At 35.6% G+C, this 15,205-nt stretch overlaps 1 protein-coding gene across 3 annotated transcripts in view; it reads right to left on the bottom strand.

Annotated features, from left to right (window-relative positions):
• Spata7 (spermatogenesis associated 7) overlaps positions 1 to 15,205 on the bottom strand; it is a 31,976-nt gene that overhangs the window by 15,667 nt on the left and 1,104 nt on the right. For 2 of the 3 annotated variants that reach the window (XM_010616262.3, XM_010616264.3), the window contains exons 2-5: positions 12,298 to 12,372; positions 9,543 to 9,635; positions 6,067 to 6,114; positions 643 to 776 (exon numbers count right to left, since the gene is read on the bottom strand). In XM_010616262.3, coding sequence (XP_010614564.1) covers positions 643 to 776; positions 6,067 to 6,114; positions 9,543 to 9,635; positions 12,298 to 12,372 — 350 coding nt within the window. The remainder of the gene's footprint in view (positions 1 to 642; positions 777 to 6,066; positions 6,115 to 9,542; positions 9,636 to 12,297; positions 12,373 to 15,205) is intronic. The other variant, XM_010616265.3, reaches the window with a different exon arrangement.

Here is a 15,205-nt window from a genome sequence, read left to right as displayed (position 1 = left end):
GGCTTTTTTTTTTTTTTTTGGTACTGGGGAATTAACTCTGGACCTTGTGCTTGGGAGGCAGGTGGCAGAACCACTGAGCTAAATCCCCAGCCCCCACATGGCTTTTGATGGTAGTAAACATTCATATACCTATAGCAAAAGCTTACCAAAAAATAAGGTTGCACCAAAAATGAAATACTATAGAAATACTTGTTTTTAGAACAATAAAACTGCTGGGCATGGTGGTGCACTCCTGTAATCCCAGGACTCTGGAGGCTGAGGCAGGAGTACTGCCATGAGTTAGAGGTCAGCCTGGGCTAGATAGTGAGTTCAAGACTAGCCTGAATTGCCGGGTGTGGTAGCACACGCCTGTAATCACAGCACTTGGGAGGCCCAGGCAGGAGGATTGCTGTGAGTTCGAGATCAGCCTGGGTTACATAGTGAGTTCCAGGTCAGTCTCAACTACATGGTGAGACCCTGTCTAAAAAACAAACAAAACAAAACAAAACAAAACGCCAAAAAAAAAAAAAAAAAAAAAAAAAAAAAAAAAAAAAAAAAAAAAAAAAAAAAAAAAAAGACTAGCCTGAATTACAGAGAGAGACCCTATCTCAAGAGCAAAAACAAAAACCCCCAAAAGCCAAAACAGTAAAAGTACAGTCTTACCTTTTGGAGAGCGTTAAAAATTGACTTGAAATTATTTTTAGAATTGGACTGAATTGAAGTTTTACTTAATTTAAACTCTTTTTCACATCGTGCTAATTCCTTTTTGAGCTTTTCTCTCCGTTGTTGGTCTGTATCTAAAGGGGAAAACAGACTTTTAAAAATATGCAATAAAACAGAAGAAGTAACTTTTTTTGGTTTTGTTAGACTAATGGAATGGATAATTTTTCTTACTAAAAATCTTTTTTTTTTTTTTTTTTTTTAAGATTCCAGTCACTGGGCATTTATATATTCTTTTTTCAAAATCTTTATGCTATGATATGTAAATAAAATCTATATATATTTTTCTATGCAGATACTTTATAGGAATTCTTTTTTCTTTTTTTTTGTACCAGGGATCGAACTCAGGACCTTGCGCTTGTGAGGCTGGCAGCAGAACCACTGAGCTAAATCCCCAGCCTGGTACTTCACAGGAATTCTAAATAGATTGACTAAAGAGCACAAACATGATGGGACATACTGAGCAAGACCAAGGACATAAGAAAGCAATTTTTAGCAGATATTTATAGATATATATTTGAAATGCTTAATTAACCACACTGTTTGTGACTATGTAACCACTGAATGTATAGTTTGATTAGTCTACTTCTCTCCCAAATGAAATATATTATCAACAGTGTCATGTGCTATTTAAATATTAAATATTATATGACTTTAAAATGAGATTACAGTCAGGTGTGGTGACACATGCCTGTAGTTCAAGGTACTTGGGAGGCAGAGGCAGGAAGATCACCTGAGCATAGGAATTCAAGGCCAGCCTGGGCAACATAGTGAGTCCTTGTTTCAAAACCAACAATAACCAAACCAAACCAAACCAAAAAATTCAAGAAAATAGTCTGACAGCTTCTTAAGAAGTTGTATTGTAACAGTCCCTCTGATCTCAGCGGGATTCATTCCAAGACCCTCTGTGAATGACTGGAGCTGTGGGTAGTGCTGAGTTCTAAGTATTCTGTTTTTTCTATGTATACATATGTATGGTGAAATTTAACCAGGCAGTGTAAAAGATGAACAACAGCAATAAAAATAGAACAACTGTAACAATATACTGTAATAAAAAGATTTCATCACATTACTAAGAATAGTGTAATTAAAAAAATTATGAATTATTTATTTCTGGAATTTTTAATTTAATATTTTCAGACTTCAACTGACCATAGGTAACTGAAACATCAGAAAGTGAAACAGCAAAAAGCAAAGCAGCAAGTAAAAAGGCAGCTGCTGTATTACTGTATGACCCAACATTTCCACTCTCAGTAATGTAATTATTTTTCAATAAGACTGCTATAAAGAGCAAAGCCTCTAAGGCAGCCTGCAAATACATACAATTTTTATGTCAATTAAAAATGGATGTTTAATTAAATGTCTAAAAGGAAAATAAAAAGATTTAAAAGACATGCTGTAATAATAAAAAAAAGCCTAACACATTGGAATATAGAACTATTTAATCTACTTTATATCTGTTTTGATACTATGAAGATTGAAACGATGAACTCATCAGTCTACTGTGACAAAAGTGTAGGGAAAACACAGATGGGGTCTGGGTGTGGCTACTGGGAAGCTGAGGCAGGAGGATCAAAAGCTCAAGTCAAGTCTGGGCAATTTAGTGAGACCCTGTCCCAAAATAAAATGGAAAAAAAAAATTGGGGTGAAGCCCAGTGGTACAGTGCTTACTAACATGCTTACTAACATACACAAGGTCTTGGTTCAATCCCTAGTTCTGTAAATAAACAAAACCAACCAACTAAATAGTAATGACAAAACCAAAGATGGGTTAAATATAAAGATTTATATCCTTTTTCATATATTATAAAATCCACTTCTAAGTTATTCAAATTGATATAATGAACATCAGCTCTGTAGTATAAGGAGTTATAATGATTTATTATTATTATTATTATTATTATTATTATTATTATTATTTTGGTGTTTGAGATAGGGTCTCACTATGTAGTTCAAGGTACCTTTAAACTCACTAGGTATCTGTAGTGGATTGACTAATGGTCAACTTGTAACACCCAGCTGAACTGAATCAGTGTTCACCTGAGGATAGTTGCCAATAGCCATAAAGAGAGAACTGGAGGAAAAGGTTGTGGCCTGCTGATTTTCTAGGAGAAGCTTGCTGCGGATGGTTTTCCTAATGCAAATTAGACTGTTCTCATCAGAGGAGGAGCTTGGGGCCTTGCTGTCACCGGGAATGGCTGCTGTTTATCTTCACCACAAGCATCACTTTCTGGCTCCAATGTGGATCCCTCAGCTTGGCACAAATCCTTCTTTTCACTGGCATAGGTTTTCTGGCTTCCACCACTGGCCTTTGGGCCTTCCAGGTGCAGATCCTCAATATGGGCAAGCATGAGACGTTGTGAACTCTAGGCCACTGGCGGGACTCACAGAAGACATTGCCTTGGATTCTATGCCTTTAGCTGGACTTGTGTGAAAATTGCTGGAATCCAGGCTCTCAGCTAAATCCTTTGGGCCTCTAGTGTGTGGTTAATGTCTCTTGCACTCCTTTGGATTTGACTTTTTGGGTAATTATCATAAAATAATCTTATATATTGTGTTCTGTCTTTAATGTATTCCCTTGCGAAATCCTTCTGACTACAACAGTATCCCAGGCTGGCCTCAAACTTGCAGTGATTCTCCTGCCTCTGCCTCCCAAGTGCTGGGATTACATGTGTGTACCACCACACCTGGTCAATGATTATTAATTATACTTTATTTGAAGATAAAATCTTTGCAATTCTAGTTCTAGCCATCATTTTTTTTTTCTAGCAAAAAAGGAAAACATAACTCATGCCTCAACTGATAGAGCAGAAAGTATCATGGGTAAACACTAAATCTAAATTTTAAAATCAAAAATGGAAAGAAATCTTTAAATAGCATCTTTATGCCATCGTCAACTCCCAAATTTTCATCTCTGTCCTGGACTTTTCTCCTGAACTCCAGACTTCTGTTTCTACACTGGCGTTTTACAGACTATTTTCAACTCAGTAACTAGAGATACTTATAAAAGTTAAAAAAATGGACTCTTCAAATCCTATAGTCAAGATTCTCAAATGATTTCTGGCTTCACTCAGCACAAAGGCCAAAGTCCTTGTAATGGCCAGTACTATATGATCTGTGTTCTTTCAGGCCCCTCTCGATGGCTTATTTCATACCAGCTATACAGTTCTGGCTGGCTTATTTCACACCAGCTGTAAAGCTCCTCTTACTGTTTTATGAATTCACTAATCATGGTGCCATTTCAAGGCTGTAACACTTGCTGTCTAGATCGCTGTCTCCCTAAGTAGCCATGTGCCTGTCAATTCTTTGTGGTCTCAGCTCAATTGTCACTTTACCGTAAGGTCTTTTCTCTTCATGGGACTCCCGCTGCCTTTATCCTGCTACATTTCCCCTGTGCATTTATCACTATCTGACATATTCTACTGATCCGTATTTGGTGACTATTTGTCTCCTCTAACTACAATGTAAGCTTTAAAAGCAAGAAGTTTGTTTTGTTCACCTCTTTAGCTCCAGTCTGTACAGTAGTGTATTGCACACAGTAGGGACACAAAAAGTATTTTCTGAATTAGTCAAAGAATAAACTCTAGTGAACTAAAAAAGATACTACATAAAATGACTGATTTCTTAATTGGCGAATTTGGATCTTAGGTTTAAATTTTGTTGTTTTACATTTAATAGAGAAGACATATCTCATCATATTAAGGAACACATAAAGACAACAAGCAACACATTTCCTTTATCCACTATTAAACAGCCAGAGGGCTAATATGTGAACATGGGTCTGAGTCTAGACCTTGAAAGCTCCACTGAAGGAACTATATGCAATAACCTTTTGTGCAACTTAACCTTTGAAGAGGATATTTTGTTTTCATATTTGGTTTCTGTGTAGCCTAGGACAGCCCAAACTTGTAATCTTCCTCCCTCAGGTTTCCAGAGTGCTGGGATCACAGTCATGTGCAGTCATGTCCAGCTTTAGTACTATCTAAGTTTTTACATATAGGAAAAACAAAATTCAAAAGACACTAAACAGTTTATCCAAAGCCACACAGCAATTTAGTGGCAAATTATGGATTCAGTTCTAAGTTCCCAATCTTAGAAATACAAAACAAGATTCTGTTATTTATAAGTAATTTTTAAACATTAGAAAGGCTTTCTCAAAAGACAATTAAGTTAAAACCCTCTAAGATGGGAGATATCAAAACAGAAAAAAGCAATACAAGTGTTGGGGAGGATGTAGAGAAATTAGAACAGTGCCACTAGTGGAATGTACAATGTTACAACTGGTACAGAAAACAGTTCCTCAAAAACTAAAAATAAAATTAGCATGTGATCCAATAATTCAACTTCTAGACATATACGCAACATATTTGAAAGCAGAGTGTGCTAAGTCAGCTTTCCATCACTGCAACAAAATAGCTCACAGGAATGAACTTTATGCAGGACTTATTCTTGTTTATGGATTCAGAGATTTCAGTCTATGGTCTGCTGGCTCTACTGCTTTTAGGTCTGTGTTGAGCCAGAAACATCGCAGTAGAAGGGCATGGTGGAAGACAGCTGTTCACCTCACAGTAGCCAGGAAGCAGAGGGACAGGCAAACCCCAGAGAAATGGACCAGGGAGCAGATGCAGTCCTTAAGGTCACAATCCTATGATTCACTCCTTTCACCACCTGTTTCCATCACCTCCGAATATTGCCATCCAATTTTGTTCTCTCATCAGTGGCACAACCTGTGAATAAAGCTAGAGCCCTCATTATCTAGCCATTTCCCCAAAGTCATCAGCAACCAAGCCTTCAACACGGTGAGCCCTTTTGGGGTGATACGCAGGGTCTCAAAGACATATCCGCATACCTGTATCCCTAGCAGTGTTATTCACAACAGCCAAAAGGTGGGAGCAACTCAGGTATCCATCAACTGACGAATGTGTAAACAAAGTGTGGCATATGCATGCAGTGACATTTTATTCAGCTTTAATGAAAGGAGAGCCAGACATATGACGACATGAATACATCTTGAGAACATTATGCCAAGTGAAATAAGCCAGGCACAAAAGAACAAATGCTGAATGATTCTACTTATTTGAGAAACTCAGAATAATAAAATTAATGGAGATAGAAAGCAGACTGCGGAGAGGAGTCAAATTCACAGAGGCAGAAAACAGAATGGTGGGTTCTGGAGCCTGGCTGGGGGAGTTACTGTTTATCTGGTAAAAGATGAAGATGTTCTGGAGGTAAATGATGATGGCGACTCTACCAAAATAAAAACGTCACTGGAATTAACACTCAAGAATGGCTAGGATGCTAAATTTTATGTGCTGTGTATTTTACCATAATCATTTTTTAAAAAGTAGATGTCAAAAAGTAACTTACATTTGATGCTGGCACTCATGCTTACAGGAACTGAGCAATCGACAGCAGCTGAAAGATAAAATTTCATTGTTTAATAACATTTTTGGTATTTACAAAAGACAACAAATATCAAAGCGGAAATCACAAAAAGTTCCAGAATGTGCAGTTCCTTATTTGATTTTTATTGTATTTCTGCAATGAAAAACAAAATATCTTTGATTAAACACACACACACACACACACACACACACACTGGGATTAGCTCATTATACTACAAAAGAAAATATTAGTGAACCAATATTCCAATATCATTGAAAATGAAACGGAGGGAAAAATGGAAATGAACAAAGCATCACTGACCTAGTAACATACCTCCCTACCTTATGCACCTTACTACACTTGTGGCTGGAGTCTAAATCAAACAACAACGGAGAACTTAACACTGTGTGGCATCAAGGCTTACTGTGATGTTATGGTAATAGAGGAATGTGGTATGGGTATAAAGATGGACACAGAGATAGATGAACAGATTCAAAGATTAAGTTAAAAAATAAACCCACACATAAGGTCAAATGACTGAAAAAAACAAAAAAACCAAAGTAATTCCACAGGTGAATAATAATCTCTCTAACAATGGTACTGGAAAATGTGGACATGAATAGGTTAAAAAATGACCTTTGTATCATAGCAAATACAAAAACTAGCTCAAAATGGACCACACATCTAAATGTAAGAGCTAAATGTATACAACTAGAAGAAAACTGATTTAGAAAACTGCAGTGACCTAAGATTAGGGAAATAGCCCCCTTCTCCCCATTTTTTGTGATACTGGAGATTGAAGCTAGGGGCTCACACGCTATGCAAGTGCTCTCTCACTAGCTACATTACAAGTCCTTTTATTTTTCATTTTAACACAGGATCTTACTAAGTTGCCCAAGCTGGGACAGAACTTCTGATTCTCCTGCCTTAGCCTCCTCAATAGCTGAGAGTACAGGAATGTGCCACATCTGAGTAGGTAAAGACTTCTTAAAAAGGATAAAAATGCTATAAAAAAACCTGAAAACTGGGCCAAAGATTTAGCTCAGTGGTTCCGCCGCCTGCCTTGGCAAGCGCAAGGACCTCAGTTCGATCCCTCGTACAAAAAAAAAAAAAAAAGCAAAAAAACCCCTGAAAACTGAACTTGACATCACACAATTTTAATGCCACAAAATATTACTTAACTTTTGATTTTTTCAACCATTTAAAAATACAAACATCATAGGATCTGAACTAAAATTTTAAAACTTCAACACTTGAGAAAGTTAACAATTAGTAGAAACTGGTGAAATTCAAATAAGGTTTGCAGTTAACAATATTTTACCAATATACATTTTCTGGTTTGATAATTGTAGTACGGTTTTTAAGATTTTAACATTAGAAGAAAGTAAATATATGGTAACTATACTATTTTTTAATGTTCCTATAACTCTAAAAATGATTCCAGAACTATAAATTGTAATTATAAAAATAACAGTAATAAAAATAAAATGAAAGCTGAGTGTGGAGTTCAGTTGTACAGTGCTTGCCTAGCATTCATGAGGCCTTGGGTTTGATTACCAGAACTGGAGTGATAGGAAAGAAACTAAAAGACCCACTATCAACTGGGAAAAAAATATTTGCAAAACATGTACCTCATGTAAGACCTGCATTTAATAGATAAAGAACTCACAAAAGGAAAAAATGCAAACAAAATCTTTGTAAATAGGGAAGGCTAGAGGGGATGAAGGAAGGGCAGGGGTAAGGGGAAAAAATGAGAACCAAGCTCTGTCATGTAAAGGTACAAGATCCCAATGATGAATGCAACTGTACTGTATACTTAAAATGTACCAATAAACTCAATGAAAAAAAAAAAAGAACTCACAGCTTAATACTAAAAAGACAAAGTTACATTTTAAAAAAAATAGGCAGGGCCGGGGATTTAGCTCAGTGGTTCTGCCACCTGCCTCGCAAGCACAAGGGCCTGAGTTGGATCCCCAATAACCCCTCCTCCAAAATCGGCAAAGGTCTGAGTAGGCTTTTTACCTAAGAAGATATATGTATGGCAAACAAGTATAAGAAAAGTTGTTCCATATGACCAGGCATCAGGGAAATTTTGCAAATTAAAATGATGAAGAGATACTACTACATATCCATTAGAATGGCTAAAAAAGGATGACACCAAATTATTGGTGAGGATTTAAAAGTAATGGAAAAGCAAAACTGTATAATCACTCTGAAAGATAATTTGGTAATTTCTTAACAAGTTAAACATACTTATATTACCTCACAGCTTACTCCTAGCAAATATATTTACCCAAGTGAAATAGAAACATATATCCAAACATTACATGAGACTGTTTAGCAGCTTTATTCCTAATGGCCAAAAGTGAGTCAAAGCAATTCATATGTTCACCAACTGGTGAATCAAAGTATCAACTGTGGTAGATTCATTAAATGGAACACTACACTTAGCAATAGACAGGAAGAAACACTACTAATAAAAACCACAAGATGGACTGCCTCAAATGTGTTACGCTAATTGAAAGAAACCAGGCCCAAAAGGATACAAATGATATGATTTACATGAAATTCCAGAAAAGGCACAACTGTGGTGAAAGAGTAGAACCCTGGCTACAGAGACCTGAGAGAAGGGACATGACCGTAACGGATTAGGAGGAGCTTTTTGGGGTAATGGAAATACTCCATTTTATGGATCAGTAAACCTTTTCTGTAAAGAGCCAGAGGAGAAATGCTTCAGGTTCTGCAGGGTGACGGAGTCTGTCACAACTAGTCAACTCTGCCATTTAGTGCAAAAGCCATCGTAGACAATATATAAAAGACTGAACATGATTGTGTTTTTAATTAAAATTAGAATTTCATGTTATTATCAGATGTCACAAAATATTGTTCTCTGGTAACCATTTAAAAATATAAACACTATTGTTAGTTCATGAGCTGTATAAAAACAAGTAACAGAAGGATATGGTCTGTAAGTTGCAGTTAAACAGTCCCTGTTTTATAGCATGATTGGAGTAGCAATTATGTATACATGTTTCAAAATATTTAACTATTTTCAAAATGTTTAATGTTATAATTAGTGCATTTTATTATTTTTAAATTATCTCTTAATAAAGCTAAAAAATGCAAGAAAAAAATAAATACCATCTTCTTTGTGCAACTTCCTTGGTAGATTTGAAGACAAAATGTAGATTACAAACTTACATTAAAAGCAATATCTAACAACAAAATAGTATCAGAAGTAACAGATAAAATGAAATAACCCAGGCATTATAAAGATTTCAAATACAAACAACGAAGATGACATTCTGATTTTGCCACAAATATACACAATAACTGGTATTTCACTATACCAACCACACATTCCTCTAATGCTCTAATTTTTGCCACAGATTTATCCTAATGAGAGGTAACATGAGGGGTTTGAAGTGGGTACAGAAAATTCACGTTTGCATTTTTACCTTTGGCTGAAAGGATTTTATTATAGTGAACAGCCATGTGATTCTTGATCAGCTGGAGAGTGGTTAGTCTGAGAGAAGAGTCAGTGCAAAAGGCTAAAAATCAAAACATATTCAAACATTATATATTTAAATTAACAGAATCACCAGGAGATAAACAAATTACTGATTATTAAACTCATTCTTAAACAATGTTCTGAAATTCAATCCTTGTGATGCTGAGTATGTCTTAGCATTAATCTTATGGCACAAACATGAATAAGCTATTTGTTTTGCAGTTCTGAAGATCTGAGAAAGAGATTCTACAACATAATCTATTACTATATTTAAAAAATTATTTCTTTTTTATATCTTTTAATCTGTATCTAAAAATCTTTAGCTACTTGCTTGATTATAAAATGTTACCATGTTACTACATACTTAACAATCCCTGAAGTTTCAGAAATCAAACATCCCAAATCACAAAATCTTATGCAAAGTTTCTACTCTGAGAGGTAAACTTCTAATTTTATATCTGAAAACAAGATCTACACATCTGTTTACTGCAGTCTTTTGGAAGTACTAGGCCTATCTTAAGACAAGTATAATCATGCGAAAATTCCATGGCAATGGCATTAAATTTTTGACCTACATCCAAACTATTTAAAGGAAATACTGAAATCCTTAAACATTTATATTCAAGTGTATAGTGAAATATAGTTATAACTTATTTATTTATTTAATTTTTATTTTTTGAGACAGGGTCTATGCAGTTGAGACTGACCTGGAACTCACTATGTAGCCCAGGCTGGTCTCAAACTCACAGTGATCCACCTTTTTCAGCCTCCCAAGTGCTGGGATTACAGGTGTGCGCCACCATGCCCAGCTAGTTATAACTTTTGTACACATTAAAAACAGCTTTTGAGAGAGGAATAAAGACATTCCATGTTCAGGAACTTAATAACCCCAATTAATGTAAATATTATATACCACAACATGAGCTAAGACAAATAATATCAGCAAGTATCCAAAAGGGGTTAGGGGAACTGGGTAGGAAAAGGGAAGGGGTAGGGAAAGGGAAGGGGATTAAAAAAAAAAAGCAAGCTGTAAGATGTACATGTACTCACTCCCCAAGATGACTGTAAACTGCACAAATTGCAAACATGTACTGATGAAATAAAATAATTAAAAAAAATCAAAATAGAAAAAACAGCTTTTGAGAGGTAATTCATACATAGCTTAAAAAAAAACAAACAAACCCCTAACAGCTAAAATAGCATGCAAAAATTGAAAAACAAGTGACTTTTCTAACATGAACCTTAGTTTCATCTCCCAGATACATACTCTGCTACTTTTTAAACATCAATTCTTCTAGGGAAATTCTATGCATAATCAAGCACATAAATAATTAGGAGCCTCACTACTACTAAAAATATTTCTTCCATAGTCACCATTTGCCATGCATTGTTCCAACTCTTTACAAGTAAAAACTTACCTAATCATCATTACCATCATTTAACAGAAGTGGAAACTGAGGCACAGAGCTATGAATTAGACCTTGAGCCACATTACTGGTAGAGTGTTTGGAAGTAAACCAAGGCAGCCTCATATTTACAACCGCTATAGCTGTCCTGGCTCTGCACTTACTTTCTTAAAAAAGAAAAAGTTAGCAAATTTGATGTATTGTTCTTCATCATGTTTTCCTATGTATCTTACTTTAATTCTACATTTGAACTTTTATTTAAAACTTATTTTTCAAAGTTTATGATTTTGGTGCGTGATCTCTCTACATACTCTAATGCAAAGAAGTAAGGTAACAGAAAAAAACAGTGATCCTTCATATTTGAAAGTAACAAGGTCCAGGAATTTAGCTCAGTGGTACTGCCGTCTGCCTTGCAAGCACAAAGAGCTGAGTTCAATCCCTGGTACCAAAAAAACAGAGAAAGTAACAACATAAAAAATGTTTCATGTAAGCTGGGCATGGTGGCGCATGCCTGTAATCCCAGCACTCCGGAGGCCGAGGCAGGAGGATTGCTGTGAGTTTGAGACCAGCCTGGACTACATAGTGAATTCCAGGTCAGTCCCACTACATAGTGAGACCCTGTCTCAACTCCCCCACCAAAATAAAATAAAATAAAAAATATTTCACATAAAGAAAATAAATTTCAATTATTTTGCCTAAAATTCCAATCTTACAATTTCAAGATATAATTATACATTTTTATTTATTTATTTATTTTTTGGTACCGGGGACTGAACTAGGGTCCTTGCGCTTGCAAGGCAGGCCACCAAACCACTGAGCTAAATCCCCAGCCCTATACATTTTTATTTTAAAGAAAATATTGAATAAAAATTTACTTTGAAAGTTTTAAAATATAAAAACATAACAGAGCTTAGAAATCCAGTTGGAAAAAGAGGCCTGCAAACATTGGCTAGACATATAAAATGCATCTGTTCTCCCTGCACAGCTCTGCCTTTAGTGCTTGTGTCTCTTACACCTGGTAACCACCGTTCTAACAAGGCAGCCTGTCTCAGACCAGAACAGTCTGCTGGAAAAGGCAGAGCTGGGCTGCAGAGGTGGCACGAAGCAGGGGGCAGCTGAGCCCACCATCAGGGCACATCAACAGTTTGAAATCTCTAAAAATTCCTATAATACTGGGTTATAATTAATAATGTGATGTCCAAGTATCCACTCAATGAAATAATTGTTTCATCATGTCACATGATTTGCAAATACAGGAAACGGTCTTTTAGCAAAGTTAGCCTTTTAAGTACTTACCATTACTTTTGGTGCTCAAGTGTCCTTTAAATAGGCATGGTGGACCACATCTGGGAAGGACAGGGGTTGCTCTGACTTTAAAGAAAAAAATACGAATTAGGACACATGAAACACAGCTTTCATAAACAACAGTACTGAATATTTTTAAAAGAATAAAGATCTTTAAATACAGTCAGTCATTTAAAGAGTTTTTAGTCATATTACTAGCCAGCAACAGTCTGTTAGACAGCAAAAATTCTCTAGCTATAGATTAAAAATCATGAAACTAGCATAGTTTCTACCAGAAGAGGAGGGTCTGCTACATATTAAAACATACATATATCCAACAAATAAACTTTTAAGAAAATCAAATACAGAAAAATAGTGCTTGACTCTTTGCTTGCTCACAACTCAGCGCCTCTTTATCTAGAAAGCACCTCACATTTCCTCTAAGGAAAACTATGTCCAGGATAGAACATAAGCAAGAGTGGCCCTGCTGATGGCCATCTTGGATCCTGCAGGGGACCTTGTCTAAGAACAAAGCCTGCACAGATGAAAGTGGAACCAAGATATTCCTGATCACACTGGCACCTGGAGTTGATCGTGTTTGAAACTTTACACTCCTTAAGACTCCTTTATATGAGCCAAAAAAATTCCCATTTTAGCTCACAACAACTGGAGTCAAAATGCTAATTTTATTGAATACTAACTGTGCCAGACACTATTCTAAGCATTTTGTGACTAGAAATTCACACCACTGAGCTAAATCCTGGCCCCATACTTTGTTTCTTTATGTGACTCATGATTTTTTTGCTGAAAAGAGAACATTTTAGGTAACATATTGTAGCAATTTGTAGACAATCACCTCCTAGGGTTGTTTTCATTGTTCATTTAGTGACTTGTTTAAACAATTCAATGGTCTATTTCCCAGAGTGAAACCTCTGATGGGTTCCTCTCAATCAAAACTTTGGGCACATGCACAGCTATACCTTCTCCAATGAGGTTTGAACGCCAGTCTTTGGGAGGAAGCCCCGTTCCAAATCTATCTTTCCTTAAGTATCCTTTTTTAGTTCTACGATACCATACAGAGTTTTCTTATATTTTACAGTTACTCTTTTATGACCTTTCCTTAAATTTTCCTTGCTTAAATCATGGTAGGGTTTCTGTATCTTGATTTGACCCACAATGATCCAAAAGGGCACAGAAAAGTAGATCCAAACCCAATGCCAGGATAAAGAATACCACCCTCTAGATTAGGACTGAAAACCTGTCCATGAGATTAACAAATTCCTCAGTGTGTGACAGCAGTTTGGTGTCCTATACAAGTTGAAACGGATACCACTGAGAAAAGATGATGTTTAGTTGGAGCAGGGTTTCCTAGAAATTCCTGAAGTTTGGGAATCTGACTGTCATTGATAAATCATGGGACCAACAAATTAAAAAAAAAAAAATTTCAAGCTACTTCAGTTATTTGTTCTAAAAGGTTATCTTTCCTTTCCTTCTCAAAGGTCATCAATATTTGAGTGGTACTGACATGAAAGATATGGTGCTAGAGTGTATCGTAGTTTGGTATTCTTAATCTTTTCTTCTCCCTCTTCCCCCAAAGATGTTAGAAAGAACCTCTTACAGATGAACTAGTCCACCCCTCCTAACCCCCATTTTACAAGTAAGTAAGTAAGGCATAGATGGAGAAAATGACTGGTAAGAGTTTATCTACCTAGTTAATAGCAAACAAACAACTAAAAACAAAATCTATTATTATTCAGGCTGGTGCTCCTTCTACTACACCATGATTCAGAAAGTTTACCCTATAGGGCTGGGGATTTAGCTCAGTGGTTCTGCTGCCTGCCTTGTAAGCACAAGGTCCTGAGTTTGATCCCTGGCACAAAAGAAAAAAAAAAAGAAACAGAAAAAGAAAAAGAAAAAGAAAAAGAAAAGAAAAGATAAAGAAAGTTTATTCTATAAAAGAATGTCTATAATATCACAGTAAGAAAATAAATGAAATATAACTTTCAGTGTTCATATGATTTGAAATAAAAAAGTAATCTAATGAAATCTCAGAAATTTTCAATTAAAATTAAGCATTTAAGCTTTGGTTAAAGTAATGGTTACTTGTAAATAATAATTTATGGTATATGAAAACTATCCTGGTTATTTATTGAAAATTTATTTTAAAAATTTAAAATTAGTAACTGTTTAGTATTACATTATAAAATACATACCCTAAAATGAAGCTAATTAAATTGGGTAAGTGATAAAAAGATAAACTTTTTTTTACATAGCCTAAAGTATTCAACAAGTTCTGAGAATTTACTAGGTCTATTATTTTAATATATATTCTTATAATCTCTTGTTTTCTTTCATTCACTACAAAGTAAGGATAATACTTCTTGAAGATTTTTTATTAGATGAGATAATTTGGGAATAGTTCGCTGGCACACAGCAAGGATATATATGATATATATGATATATATCTATGAGAGAGGGTCTCACTATGTACCCCAAGATGGCCTTGAACTATGTGTCCCAGGTTCGCCTTGAACTTGTGACAATTCTCCTGTCTCAGTCTCCAGGAGTGCTGGGATTACAGGCACCCAGATACAGCAAAGACTGAATGTTTAGTTTACTGTAAGATTTCTGAAGGCCATGAAAGCATTTTGGCTTGCATTCTCTAGAACTTAGGTTGGGAGTGTCATATTATCCAGTTTGCTGATCAAATGGATAGTTATCTCCTACAATCCAGCATGACACTTACTTTGATTACATAATAAAGGAACACTCATATTCAAAGCGAGACTTAATTCAAAGAATCAGCTAGCAGCTTGATTAAAATAGATTAAAAACACTGAACTGGGAAGGGGAGGGTGTGTGGAGATTGCCTTCCTTGGTCTGAAGAAAGAACACTATTTGTTTAGAAGGTGTAAAAAAG

Source organism: Fukomys damarensis, unplaced genomic scaffold, assembly GCF_012274545.1.
Source record: "Fukomys damarensis isolate Sample0158 unplaced genomic scaffold, DMR_v1.0_HiC HiC_scaffold_21, whole genome shotgun sequence".
NCBI lineage: Eukaryota > Metazoa > Chordata > Mammalia > Rodentia > Bathyergidae > Fukomys > Fukomys damarensis.
The sequence above is the reverse complement of the archived record's forward strand: the minus strand, read 5'-3'. Positions and strand labels throughout refer to the sequence as shown.